Source organism: Chiloscyllium plagiosum, unplaced genomic scaffold (genome assembly GCF_037043375.1).
Source record: "Chiloscyllium plagiosum isolate Xiang-an unplaced genomic scaffold, Cpla_swu_hap1 HiC_scaffold_6, whole genome shotgun sequence".
NCBI classification, from domain to species: domain Eukaryota; kingdom Metazoa; phylum Chordata; class Chondrichthyes; order Orectolobiformes; family Hemiscylliidae; genus Chiloscyllium; species Chiloscyllium plagiosum.
The window spans coordinates 80,990,398-81,005,666 of record NW_028270144.1 but is presented as its reverse complement, the minus strand read 5'-3'; the positions used below and the strand labels follow the sequence as shown (position 1 = coordinate 81,005,666).

The 15,269-nt window shown below is 40.1% G+C and overlaps 1 protein-coding gene across 3 annotated transcripts in view; it reads left to right on the top strand.

The window, feature by feature from the left end:
* cwf19l2 (CWF19 like cell cycle control factor 2) overlaps positions 1–14,929 on the top strand; it is a 143,329-nt gene extending 128,400 nt beyond the window's left edge. For 2 of the 3 annotated variants that reach the window (XM_043691833.2, XM_043691830.2), the window contains exons 16-18: positions 5,527–5,607; positions 9,592–9,693; positions 13,086–14,929. In XM_043691833.2, the coding sequence (XP_043547768.2) occupies positions 5,527–5,607; positions 9,592–9,693; positions 13,086–13,226 (324 nt within the window). In that variant the 3' untranslated portion in view covers positions 13,227–14,929. The remainder of the gene's footprint in view (positions 1–5,526; positions 5,608–9,591; positions 9,694–13,085) is intronic. The other variant, XM_043691831.2, reaches the window with a different exon arrangement.
* Positions 14,930–15,269: the final 340 nt, after the last annotated feature.

Sequence of the window (15,269 nt, the reverse complement as noted above, 5' to 3'; positions counted from 1 at the left end):
CATGCAAATGTTTGATTTTTGTGATTACCTGTACGGCATGTTTCTCAAATTTGATGCAAGCTAAATAACATGCGAAATCTTTACAAATCAAGTAGTTTTGAAACGAAAGTACTTTTATCTTTGAAATAACTGTCAACTATAAATATAGATAAATAACATTGGTTTTTTTGACCAAATATTGTTTCATTGAAATAACGTTAGACAATACTTTACAAATTAAACTTCAGTATACAGGAATCCCCAGTTTTTCGAACATTCGCTTTATGCCAATTCGCTTTTACGAAAGACCTACTTTAGTACCTGTTTCTGCTAACCGAAAGAGGATTTTCGCTTTTATAAAAACGTGAGTGGTGTCACCAGAGCCTTCCCCAGGAACTACACTCAGCATCAAGCTGCCATAGCTTTGAACTGTGTCTGTGAACATCTGTGCTTTATCTTGATTTATTGTGTACATCCGTTAGCAAGATGTGTCCTCAGGTATCCAGTACCTCCCACCACCCCAACCTCCAACAGCCTTTACTATATGTTAGTATTAGTTTAGGTTTTATATGTTATTTGGTAGGTTATGTTTTAGGTCTGGGAATGCTCAAACATTTTTCCCATATGAAGTAATGCTAATTGCTTCTTCCTTTTACTCCATTTTGGTTTACGAATGGTTTCATAGGAACGCTCTACTTTGGGATGGTGGGGGACACCTGTATCAGGATTTAGAAGATCTAATGGTGACTTTGCACCTTATGTTCAGTAATCTTCCCAGATACCAAGGAGAACACCATCAATTTTCTCATGGTTCAGAAGATTGCCAACATAACACTCATAACTTATCATTTAATTTTCATAATATGGCATCATGGAGTCATAGAGATGTACAGCATGGAAACAGGCCCTTCGGTCCAACCTGTCCACGCCGACCAGATATCTCAACCCAATCTAGTCCCACCTGCCAGCACCCAACCCATATCCCTCCAAACCCTTCCTATTCATATACCCATCCAAATGCCTCTTAAATGTTGCAATTGTACCAGCCTCCACCACATCCGCTGGCAGCTCATTCCATATACGTACCACCCTCTACGTGAAAAAGTTGCCCCTTAGGTCTCTTTTATATCTTCCCCTCTCACCCTAAACCTATGCTCTCTAGTTCGAACTCCCCGACCCCACGGAAAAGACTTTGTCTATTTATCCTATCCATGCCCATCATAATTTTGTAAACCTCTATAAAGTCACCACTCAGCCTCCTGCGCTCCAGGGAAAACAGCCCCAGCCTGTTCAGCCTCTCCCTGTAGCTCAGATCCTCCAATCCTGTCAACATCCTTGCAAATCTTTTCTGAACCCTTTCAAGTTTCACAATTTCTTTCCAATAGGAAGGAGACCAGAATTGCACGCAACAGTCGAACAGTGGCCTAACCAATGTCCTGTACAGCCGCAACATGACCTCCCAACTCCTGTACTCAATACTCTGATCAATAAAGGAAAGCATACCAAATGCCGCCTTCACTATCCTATCTATCTGCGACTCCACTTTCAAAGAGCTATGAACCTGCACTCCAAGGTCTCTCTATTCAGCAACACTCCCTAGGACCTTACCATTAAGTGTATAAGTCCTGCTAAGATTTACTTTCCCAAAATGCAGCACCTCGCATTTATCTGAATTAAACTCCATCTGCCACTTCTCAGCCCATTGGCCCATCTGGTCCAGATCCTGCTGTAATCTGAGGTAACCCTCTTTGCTGTCCACTACGTGTCCAATTTTGGTGTCATCTGCAAACTTACTAACTGTACCTCTTATGCTCGCATCTGAATCATTTATATAAAGGTCAAAAAGTAGAGGACCCAACACCAATCCTTGTGGCACTCCACTGGTCACAGGCCTCCAGTCTGAAAAACAACCCTCCACCACCACCCTCTGTCTTCTACCTTTGAGCCAGTTCTGTATCCAAATGGCTAGTTCTCCCTCTATTCCATGAGATCTAACCTTGCTAATGAGTCTCCCATGGGGAACCTTGTCGAGTGTCTTATTGAAGTCCATATAGATCACATCTACTGCTCTGCCCTCCTCAATCTTCATTGTTATTTCTTCAAAAAACTCAATCAAGTCTGTGAGACACGATTTCCCATGCACAAAGCCATGTTGACTATCCCTAATCAGTCCTTGCCTTTCCAAATACATGTACATCCTGTCTCTCAGGATTCCCTCCAACAACTTGCCTACCACTGAGGTCAGGCTCACTGATCTATAGTTCCCTGGCCTGTCTTTACCACCCTTCTTAAACAGTGGCACCACGTTTGCCAACCTCCAGTCTTCCGTCACCTCACCTGTGACTATCGATGATACAAATATCTCAGCAAGAGGCCCAGCAATCACTTCTCTAGCCTCCCACAGAGTTCTCAGGTACACCTGATCAGGTCCTGGGGGTTTATGCACCTTTAACTGTTTCAAGACATCCAACACTTCCTCCATCTATTTCCCTATAGTCTATATCTTCCATATCCTTTTCCACAGTAAATCCTGATGCAAAATATTCATTTAGTATCTCTCCCATTTTCTGTGGCTCCACACAAAGGCCACCTTGCTGATCTTTGAGTGGCCCTATTCTCTCCCTAGTTATCCTGTTGTCCTTAATATATTTGTAAAAGCCATTTGGATTCTCCTTAATTCTATTTGCCAACACTATCTCATGTCCCCTTTTTGCCTTCCTGATTTCCCTCTTAGGTATACTCCTACTTCCTTTATACTTTTCTAAGGATTCACTCGATCTATCCTGTCTATACCTGACATATGCTTCCTTCTTTTTCTTAACCAAATCCTCAATTTCTTTAGTCATCCAGCATTCCCTATACCTACCAGCTTTCCCTTTCACCCTGACAGGAATAGACTTTCTCTGGATTCTTGTTATCTCATTTCTGAAGGCTTCCCATTTTCCAGCCGTCCCTTTACCTGCGAACATCTGCCTCCAATCAGCTTTCAAAAGTCCTTGCCTAATACCGTCAAAATTGGCCTTTCTCCAATTTAGAACTTCAACTTTTAGATCTGGTCTATCCTTTTCCATCACGATTTTAAAACAAATAGAATTATGGTCGCTGGCCCCAAAGTGCTCCCCCACTGACACCTCAGTCACCTGCCCTACCTTATTTCCCAAGAGTAGGTCTAATTTTGCACCTTCTCTAGTAGGTATATCCACATACTGAATCAGAAGATTGTCTTGTACGCACTTAAGAAATTCCTCTCCATCTAAACCTTTAACACTATGGCAGTCCCAGTCGATGTTTGGAAAGTTAAAATCCCCTACCATAACTACCCTATTATTCTTACAGATAGCGGAGATCTCCTTACAAGTTTGTTTCTCAATTTCCTCTGACTATTAGGGGGTCTATAATACAATCCCAATAAGGTGATCATCCCTTTCTTATTTCTCAGTTCCACCCAAATCACTTCCCTGGATGTATTTCCAGGAATATCCTCCCTCAGAACAGCTGTATTGCTATCCCTTATCAAAAATGCCACTCCCCTCCTCTCTTGCCTCTCTTTCTATCCTTCATGTAGCATTTGTATCCTGGAACATTAAGCTGCCAGTCTTGCCCATCCCTGAGCCATGTTTTCTGTAATTGCTATGATATCCCAGTCTCATGTTCCTAACCATGCCCTGAGTTCATCTGCCTTCCCTGTTAGGCCCCTTGCATTGAAATAAATGCAGTTTAATTTATTAGTCCTATCTTGTCCCTGCCTGTCCTGACTGTTTGACTTGCTTCTGTTCTCAACTGTCCCAGTTTCAGATTGATCTCTTTCCTCACTATCTCCCTGGGTCCTAACCCCCCCACCTTACTAGTTTAAATCCTCCCAAGCAGTTCTAGCAAATTTCCCTGCCAGTATATTAGTCCCTTTCCAATTTAGGTGCAATCCGTCCTTCTTGTACAGGTCACTTCTACCCCAAAAGAGATTCCAATGATCCAAAAATGTGAATCCTTCTCCCATACACCAGCTCCTCAGCCATGCATTCATCTATTCTATCCTCCTATTCCTGCCCTCACTAGCTCGTAGCACTGGGAGGAATCCAGATATTACTACCCTTGAGGACCTCCTTTTTAAATTTCTAACTCTCTCTAATCTCTCTTCAGAATCTCAACCTTTTCCCTTCCTATGTCGTTGGTTCCAATGTGGACAGTGACCTCTTGCTGACCCCTCTCCCCCGTGAGAACATTCTGCACCCTCTCCGAGACATCCTTGATCCTGGCACCAGGGAAACAACACGCCATTCTGCTTTTTCTCTACTGGTCACAGAAACGTCTGTCTGTACCTCTGACTACAGAATCCCCTAACACAATTGATCTCTTGGAAGCCGAGGTACCCCTTGTTGCATTAGAGCCAGTCTCAATACCAGAAACTTGGCTGTTCGTGCTATGTTCCCCTGAGAATCCATCACCACCTACATTTTCCAAAACAGCATACCTGTTTGAAATGGGTATATCCACAAAAGACTCCTGCCCTCGGTGCCTACCTCTCTTACCCTTCCTGGAGTTAACCCATCTATGTGACTGTATCTGAGACTTCCCCCCTTCCTATAACTGCCATCCATCACATACTGTTGCTGTTGCAAATTCCTATTGCTTCTATCTGTCTCTCCAACCGACCCACTCGATCTGATAAGATTCGCATCCAACAGCATTTATGGCAGATATAATCCGCAGTAACCCCTAAACTCTCTTTAAACTCCCCACATCTGACAAGAAGTACATATCACTGCAAAGGCCATTTTTGCTCCTTCACAATCTACAGACCCAGAAAATAACACCGTCTTATTCCTCTACAAAACACTGCACTATGTTAAATTATGAGCTATGGCTTATATTTTAATTTTACTCAAGAGACTTATCTCCAAAAACATATAATCAAGAAAGAACCCACTGTACTCACTAATACAGCCTTTCTCTTGGACAGACTTAAAACAACAATTAACTTATCTGATTCTGTGTTGTGAACTTCGCCCAAACCGGTTCCTCCAAGATTAGGTGTGAAACTCACTGTTTGTTAGTTTTCTCAGATGCACTCCGATGTCCAGCGACACGAGTTCATAAACAGCAAAGGCAGTAACTGTGCAGGTTCTCTCTCTCTCTCTCTCTCTCTCCTGCACTGTCCTCAACATGTGCTTCCTTTGTCTGCTCTTTTTAAACTGCTATTGTTTTGACCTCTTTTTTTCCAAAGTTCAAAAACAATGCAACTGCATATAAAACAGTAATTGCTGCTCCTGCAATTCGAGGAAATCACCTCCAGCACCTAAAATACCTCAAAAAAAGGAGCAGCTCTTACGGCCAGAAACTTTTCCCGTTCTCCATCTTGGATTACCCAGATCATAATATAATTGTTGACTTTGTGCTCGTAAATACATAGTTTTCAAATATAAATTTGCATTTAATTTGTTCTTTGCTTTTTAATTGCATTTCCTAAATGTAGTTTTGTTTTCCCTTTATCACAAAAATGTTCTCCTTATTTAATGTGCTCAAAATAACAATTGTGTAATTTTATGAAAGAAAGCAATCATGGAGGCTGATGAAGAGTGGGCCATGAACAAGAAGCTAGTTGATCTTTCCACAAGGGATATCCGCAGAGCTGTAAGTAATTATTTCTGTTATTTTAGAAATTCTTCAAATGCAGCAAACTTGTTTATTAACTGGCACCTGTGGGCCAGTTTTTCAAATGTTCAGGATGATCAAAGGGTACAGATAATCAGTAAACCCTGACCAAGTGAAATTTTGAGACATCAACATCCCTCAAAAAAAATGTCAAAACATGAACTCAGCTCCTAAAAAATCAATGTAAAAACACAGTAAATAATAGAAATGAAATGCGGTGTTATACACATCACTGTTATGTTTTATTTACAGCATAAATACTCAGACATTGTGATATTTAAGGTATATAATTTTTGACAGTTTATCGAAAGTGCTGGTTGATAAAGGGCTTGTTAAAACAAAGCTTACTGTACTTGTATTTAAGGACTCTTGTCAAGGTAATTTTCATATTTGTGTTGGTATAGTATGTAATCAGATGTAGCAGTGGGATATTGCAAATGTTTAAACGAGTACCCTTACACATTAGCTATTTATTTCACAATGCGCAACTTTTCCAGATTAATATTAGATGACAGAGACATGACTGTTTCACAACATGAAATTAGGTTCTTCAGCTCCATACTTATGCACAATCAAGACTCTGTTAACAATTTTTAAAATTCATTCTTGGGATGTGAAGTGAGCGTCGTTCACTTGACCAGCATTTAGTGCCCTTCCCTAGTTTTGAGGTGGCTGTGTTGGGCTGTCCTCTTGAACTGTTACAGTCCATGTACTGTTGACAGGTCTGCAATGCCATTAGGGAAGGAGTTTCAGGATTTTGACCCAGTGATATTGAGGGATAGCAATATTTTTGCATGTCAGGATGGTTTGTGACTTGGAGGGGAACTTGCAGGAGGTGGTGTTTGCGTGTATATGTTGCCTTTGCCCTGTTAGATGGAAGTTGTGAGTTTGCAAGGTGTTTTTTGAGGAACCTTTGGGGAATTTCTGCAATACATCTTGTAAGTGGTGCACAGTGATGGTAGGGACCTCTGAAGGAGCTCGAGATGGATCCTACATTTGGTGAGGGTGCTAGCTTATTAATCCAGAAACTCAAGGAATCTTATGGGTACAAAAATAGAAATTGCTAGAAATGCTCAGCAAGTCTGGCAACATCTGTGGAGAGAAAGCAGAGTTAACATTTCGGGTCAAGTGACCCTTCCTCAAAACTCAACCGAAAATGTTAAATCTGATTTACGAAAACATTAAATCAGTAAACCACCTGGATTTTTCCAACGAATGACAGTAGTTTCATGTCATCATTAGTCTTAATTCCAGATATTTATTGAAATGACATTCCACTACCTGGTGTGGTGGGAGTTTACCCCAACCCCCCAGCAGATTTGAAATAAAAACTGAAAGAACAGCAGAGGCTGTAAATTAGAGACAAAAATAGAAATTGCTGTGGAGAGAAAGCAGAGTTAATGTTTCCGGTTGAGTTTGACCTGAAAAAATTAACTCTGCTTTCTCTCCACAGTTGCTACCGAACCTGCTGAAGTTTATCAGGAATTTTGTCTCTAATTCACAGCCTCTGCAGTTCTTTCAGTTTTTATTTCAAATCTGCTGGGGGTTTGGGTTAAACTCCCACCACAGCAGATAGTGGAATGTGATTTCAATAAATACCTGGAATTAAGACTAATGATGACATGAAATCGCTGTCAACTGTTGGAAAAATCCAGATGGTTTACTGATCTCCTTCAAGGAAAGAGATCTGTCATCTTCACCTGGTCAGGCTTACTCTTGATTTCAGACCATAGCAATGTGGTTGACTCTCTACTGCCCTCTGAAATGGCCTGGGAAGCCACATAGATGTCACAATTACTATGAAGTTTTAACCAAGAAATGAAGCCAGGCGGACCACCAGGCAGTGAACAAAGTACCAGAAAAGACCCTGCTAAAAATCCTTTTTACTAACATCTGGGGACTAGTACCAAAATTGGGAAAACTGTATCATTGACTTGACATACCCATGACGCCATATATTACAGACAATGTCCCAGACAACACCATTACCGCGCCTCATTATGTCCTGTCCCACTGGTGGGTCAGACCCAGCGGAGGTGGTGGCATAGTGGTACACAGCTGAGAGGGAATTACCTTGGGACTCCTCAAAATTGACTCTAGTCACCATGATGTCTGTTGGCTTCAGATCAGACATGAGCAAAGAAGCCTCCTGCTGATTATTAGATTCTCCCTCAGCTGATGAATCAGTATTCCTGCATATTGAACACCACTTGGAGGAAGCACTGAGTGTAGCAAAGGTGCAGAAATGTCCTCTGGTTGGGGAATTGCAATGTCCACTGCCAAGAGTGGATCAGCAGCACCATTAAGTTGGATGGGTCTTAAAGGATATTCTTGGTAGATGGGGTCTGCAGCAGGTGGTGAGGAAACCAACAAGAGGGAAAAACATACTTGACCACCTCCTCACAAATCTGCCTGCTGCAAATGCATCTGTCCATGATGATATCAGTAAGAGTGACTGCCACACAGTCCTTGTGTAGACAACATCCCACTTTTACATTGAGAATAGCTTGCATCATGTTGTGTGAGTCAGATCCCAAAAATATCTAGCAACTCTTGGGCATCCATGGGCATTGTGGGCCATCAACAACAGAATTGTACTCCAGCACAATTCACAATACCTGGCATATTCCCCCACATTACAATTACCATCAAGCCAGGGGATCATCCTGGTTCAATAAAGAATGCAGGAGGGCATGCCAGGAGCAGCACCAGGAATATCTGAAAATGAGGTTTCAACCTGTTAAAAGTACAGAACAGGCCTACTTTCACACCAAACAGCATTGGCAGAAAATGATAGAGCTAAACAATCCCACAATTAATGGATCAGATATAAGCTCTGCAGTCCTACTACATCCAGTCGAGAATGGTGGTAAACAATGCACTACAGGAGGAGGCTTCTCAATTATCCCCATCCTTAATGATGGGCGAGCCTAACATATCGGTGCAAAAAATGAGGCTAAAGCATTTTCCGCAATCTTCAGCCAGACGTGCTGAATGGATAATCCTTCATCACCTCCTCCAGACCTCCCAAGCTTCACAGGTGCAAGTCTTCAGCCAATGGAAGTTACTCTGTCATTATTGAGAAGGTAAAGACACTGGATATTACAAAGGCTGTAGATCTGTGCTCCAGATCAATGTCAAGGACACTCCATGTGTACTTAAAGGGTAACTTGGTGACGAGATACTGGCTTCCCTGGAGTTATTTCAGAGGTCAGTACCTAGAAATTGATTCTGGCGAATCTGGAAGAGTTGCCATGTTCAACTAAATGGTAGATAGTGAATGATAAGGAGTCAAAAGGATTTTCTGTCTCTGGAGATAAGTTGAACCTGTTCAGCTGGGTTGCTGGCAACACAGTATGAAGATTCAAAAGCTCCGTGCCTCATCTCCTACGCCAACATTTGGAAGCTCAAAAAAGTTGAAAAATAAGTTAGAACAATAACTACTTTTACCTAAGTGTAAAGCAACCAACATCTATCCCTGTGAAACAGCAATCGTGAAAGCCATTTAAGTAACCTGGCCAGTTTTGTTATTTTCTTTTATTTATCCCTTAACTATGTTTGTTTGTTGTGTATGTGAATGGGATCTGAAAACAAGTGTTTTGGATTTAAAGCATGTGCATTAATCAGACTACCTGGTTGTTTAATGTTTTTCTCCACTAAAGTTATTTTGTATTTAATAATATAAGTCTTTTGTTTGAGGTACAAAAACTAGTGTTTGGAATGAATTATTCTCAGTGGGATTGGTTATTCAAAGGTATGGTTGAGAACCATTGGAGTAACTATTGGCAGTGTTTGATGGTTTCATTTTACTGTGTTTTGAATACAGAGGTGGTGAGGTCGATTTGGTTTAGCCATCTGTCTCTGTGCTATAACTTTGTTTTCATTCAGGTGCAGGCAACAATATGTTGCAAAGTCAATAATACATAAAAAGACATATCAACATTAATAATTACTGTCTTTCAGATTCCTAAAGGGCTCCCTTATTTTTCTGTGGATTTTGGTCTGCAAGGAGGATTTGCTCATGTCATTGAAAATGAAGAAAAATTTCCTACATATTTTGGAAAGGTAATCCCCATTTGCTTTTAACTTTGTATAGCTATGGAGCTTGATGACATAAATAATGAATTTGATGCTTCCAATGGTCGTCTTGACAAATGTTGGACCAGTATAAAAATCATAAAATGTTAAACTTATTAACTCTTAAGATGGCAAGCTAATTATAGTATATTTTATTTTTCTTTCAAATAATAAATTCTCATTCTTCTTGTGTTGGGCATATTAGGCATGATGATTGGGTTGCCAAGTGATCTTGGATTTTGCTATTGGCTGCGTCTCCATCATAGTCATCTTCAGTTGTGTCTTTAGGGGCCAGTTTGTGAATGGTGGCTTCTAAGCTGACACAGATGAGTGATTACGGCCAGAGGTTGACTCAAGTTTGTTTGTTTTTTCCTTCTGCCAAGCTCTCTTTTCTGCCCTCTGGTCACTCCTTTTGTCCTTTGCTTTCTTTGCACCTTCCTGACTGCTTGTTTCTGGGTACTCCAATATACAGCAACAACTTGCCATGTGTCAACTCCAATCTTAGTCGACTTGAGGTCTCACTTGCAGACAAACTTGCCATAGGGCAAGCCATCTTGGGGAATGTTGGGAATGCAATTATCTATTTGGCACATATGACTAAGAGTTACTTGAGGGTAAATAGGGTGTGCACCCCTGCATATTAGTGTACTTTCATATTTAGCACATTGTCATGCCATGAGATAACTATTATTTGGCTGCAAGAACAGAGGTGTTCGACTACGCCCCATTTCTTGGCTTGCATTATCTGTTCAGACATAATAATATCAATAATTCAATAATATCATAGCTGATCTGATTAGTCTAACTTCACATTCTCACCTATGCCCTAATAACCTTTCACCCCTTGCTTATCAAGAATCTATTTGCTTCTGCCTGTAGTACTGTGTGTAGTTCTGGTCACCCCACTCTAGGAAGGATATTATGAAACTGAAGAAAGTTCAGATAAGATTTACCAGAATGTTGCCAGGAATGGAGGGTTTAAGACATAAAAATAGAGTGGAAAGGCTAGGACTTATTTCTCTAGAGCATAGGAGGTTGAGGGGTTACCTTCCAGAGACTTATTAAATCATGAGAGACATAGATAAGGTGAATGACCAGGGTTGTTTATCCCTTTGGGTGGAGGAGTTCAAAACCAGGGGGCATATTTACAAGGTGAGAGGAGAAAGATTTAAAAAGGACATGAGGGGCATCTTTTTTACACAGAGTGATTTGTTTGTGGGATGAACTGCCAAAGGAAATGATGGATATAGGTAGAGTTACAACGTTTAAGAGAAATTTGGATAAGTTTATGAATTGGAAAGGTTTGGAGCGATATGGGCCAGATGCAGGAAAATCGTACTAGTTTAGTTTAGGAACATGGTTGGCGTGGACTGGCTGGACTGTTTCCATGCTGTGTGACTGTGACTCTATAAAAGCTCTGCTTTCAGTGACTGTTGAGTCCTAAAGACTCTTGACCCTCTGTGAGAAAAAAAAACTTCCTCATTGTCACAACTCGTTGAGGTAGGTGCACAAAAAATTCAACTCCATTTTGTCAGAGCATTCACAAATGTGAACAGATTTTGTCAAACTATCCAAAGTTCCCAATTTACCTGAGTGAGAAACTTTGGTTAAAAGACAACTCTCACCTGGTTTTTCTACTTAACAGGAAGGTAACTGTTTATTATGAACAAATTGTCCTAAACTGTTAGCAAAAAGGAAATAGGAATTGCAAACTTGTAACTCTTATCTGCTGACCATTCTGATTGCTTATTTAGTCACTGTCATGTTTTATCATTGGCAGCCTTTTTCACAAAGTGAGCATGAGCAGAAGGTTGTGCATGTGCAATGTAAACCCTCCAGCAGTGTCTGAAGATGCACTCTTCATTTTAGTCATTACTGATGTCACGAGGTTGTTTGTATGGTGATGCTCTCTTCTATTGTTTGAGAATTCATCCTTTCTCAGTCTTTGAAGTTGTTTTATTGCTCCTTCAACAGAGGTTTTACAGGGAAAGGTGAGTGGAAGACAGCTGACGATTACTGGTAACAGAGTTCTGAGGAAGGGTCACGTTAACTCTGACTTCTCTCCACATATGCTGCCAGACCTGCTGAGCTTTTCCAACAATTTCTATTTTTGCTTCTGATTTACAGCATCTGCAGTCTTTTTGGTTTTTACTGTTTCCTCTGCAGAAGAGTGAGAGACAGAGTTTGCTGCTTTTGCTTTGCAGGCAGGTGGTCCTCAGTTGCACTAGCCCCACACAAACTAGGGTCATCTCTTCAGGAGACAATCAAAATGGTGTCAAGCTGTTGTCCCTAGTTAGAATCCATTAACACTTTGATGTCTGCTTTTGCTCTCACTGTTCCAGGAAAATTGCAACATTGATCACAGCTCACAATGTGCTCCGATAATGATTTTTATAACTGCCTCCATCTCTTTGCATGGTCTCTTTGATTTAAAGCCAAACTTTTCTTTTTCTCACTCTTTATCCAAAAATAAGTAAATAAAAAATGTGATATTTGCTTCATCTCTGTCTTAAATGGGTGATTGTTTGTTTTTAGACAGAGACCCTTCGTTTCAGTAACTGGAAGGTTCTGTGTTTGCTGAGCCAAGTGCCCGTGCATTAGCTTCTGCATCCAAAAACTCTGCCATGCACAGATCTTGGAAGTAAATTAGACAGAATGGCTCCCTAGATGAGATACATCCCAGGTTTTTCAACTAAACATAAAACAGTTGTCAGTGATTTGACTATAGCTGCAAGTAAAATTGATGGACCAAATAGCCTCTTGCTGGGCTATAAATGTCTATGAATTGAATGCAGCTGTGGTGGAAGCACAATTTGAGAAAGTGTGTTAGGTATAAACAGGTTTCAGCCCTGCATCTGGTCGTGATTGCCAGCACCATCACATCCATGGAGACGAGGAGATACAATTGTGCCTGTCCTTCACTCGTTAGGTATTGCTTCATCTGTTTATGTTATATTGTCCTTCAAGAAAGAGAAGTGAGTGTGATCCAATGTGCTTGAGTGATATGCTGCCATAGCGAAACAGCTGGATGTGTGTGCAAGCTGTTCCTGAGCACACTGAATCTGAAAGGATGGGTTAGTTGAGCAAGTGAAGGCAATATAATTGTAAAGACCAAAGCTAACAAAAACAGAATAGGACACCTCAATGCTAATAAGATTTTAAAAATTGCAATCATCGTAAAGGGTAAGTTTAAAATGATACTAATTACTTTCTAACTGGTAGATGGGGCAGTGCATGTCAACTCCAGGCACACTCATTGAGCATCTTAAAAGAGAAGGAGGAAGTTGACCGTGACCAAATGTCAAAATGTTTATGCAACTGGATTAGGATGCCAAAAGGTTCACAGAAGAAACATTGACTTCTTTTAAATTTCTTTGAAGGAAATAGTTGGAGGCATGTTAGACCTGGAGCCTCGGCGTTGGAGGAAGAAAATCAGAGAAAGTTTTGATGATCAGAGGAAGAAAGTGCTCCAGTTCTCACATTGGTGGAAGCTGTATGACTGTACCAAAAATAAGCAATAATGCTACCTATCGTAGAAAAATGGCTATAGATTGCTGAAACCTGGCATTGGACAATGGAACTATGTGCTTCTCTACATGGTTTTCCAAGAAGATAATGAAAGTTTGGAAATAATGACTAATTTCAATTTTTTTTATTGAATATTGAGAAGACAAAGTAAGCAGTTAGATCTGAATTTTGTACTAAAATTAATTACAAATTGGTATTATTTTGTACTATAAATAGAAAATCCAGAAACCATGGTATCTTGATGCTTGCTGTTGGATACTGTAATTTTAATTCATCCTGAACTTTGAGATTAAAAGTCATTATTTCAGTTAATGTTTATGTAAGCAAATAAAATTTGATATGTAAACAATGGTGAAATTTCATCCCCAACACTGGGAACACTTCTCCACATGTTATTTGTTTACTGCAAGAAAGATGGAATATAGAAGTAGGGATGTTTTGATCCAGTTGTATAGAGCATTGTTGAGGCTGCATCTGGAATACTGTTGTGGTGTCCAGGTTAAGAAAACATGTAAACACGCTGAAAGCAGTTCAGAGAAGGCTTGCCTGACTAATTACTGGAATGATCATGTTATTCTATTAGGACAGATTGGACACGTTGGGCAGTTTGGGCCTGTAACCATTTGAGTTCAGAAGAATGAAAGGTGATATTATCAAAACATTATAGAGGATCCTTCCGGGACTTAACAGGACAGATACTGAAACAAAGTTTTCTCTTGTGGGAAACTAGAACTGAGGGACACTGCCAAAACAAGGGGAGTCCCATTTCAGTTTTAGTTGAGGAATTTACTTCTTTCAGAGTTGAGTCTTTGTAAAAACGTCCAAAGAATGTGATGGAGGTGGGGGCATTTTAATGCAAAAGTAAATAGATTCTTCCCTAGCAAGTGATATTTGGAGGTAAACAATCATATGGAGTTGAGGCCTCAATGAGTTCAACCGTGATCTTATTGAATAGCAGAGCCGGTAGAGAGACCAAAAAGTCTGCTCCTACTCCTTGTTCATATGTGTCTTCCTTAAATTATTGACAATGAACAAAACTCCATGTAAGTGTGTTGTGCAGTCAACTAATACCCAAAACACACACAGTGATTATTGTAAGCTTATGAAACATAGATTTCAACCACAGTGAATCTTTTGCTATGTTATTATTATAAAATGCCTCAACTGTTGAGATGAGAAACCTGAAATTGCTAGTATAAACATTTAGCTTCATAACTTCAGATGATTTTAAAAAAATGAAATTCATTGACCACACTTTCATACACCTGAATGGAAACTCCGTTACTGTTGTAATTACACTTATCAGGTTTTAGCTGTGCACTATTTCTGTAAAGCACCATATTGTTCAATATTTGGATATTAAAAAGTACTTCAAGGTTATTGTTATCACAAGCAAATGGAATTGTCTTCATATCCTGTTGTCATGAAAGCAGCCGTATCATACAGAGAATATCAGAATACGTGCAGAGTTTGACACTCGACTGTAAGTTTGTTTATATCTATTTTCAGTTAATTCTTAAAGAATCATTTGCTTCATTTTGATAATGGACCGTGCAATGATTTGAAATTGGCTATAGTGAATATTAGAGATGAAAATGTGTTGCTGGAAAAGCGCAGCAGGTCAGGCAGCATCTAGGGAACAGGAGAATCGACGTTTCGGGCATTAGCCCTTCTTCAGGAACACATTTCCATCTCTGATCTCCAGCATCTGCAGACCTCACTTTCTCCTATAGTGAATATTAGTATTGAGAATTAAATAAAGTTTTATTTTAAATTTGTCCCTACTGCTTCACAGCTTTTCTCAAATGCTCAGGAGGCACTCTTATTTGTAAGAGATATTTTAACTCTGAGGATAAATCTCATTAGACCATCACGTGCAAATCTACTTTAAAATTAATCCATGCTGTTAAAAACAAATTCTCATTTTGATTGATTTAGGACTGCTGGAAGGTAAATCTTCTGTCCTGATAAACGATGCGCCTGGTGTAATCCTTCCCAATAGAACTTTGTGTAAACTGTAATTCATGTAGTGAATG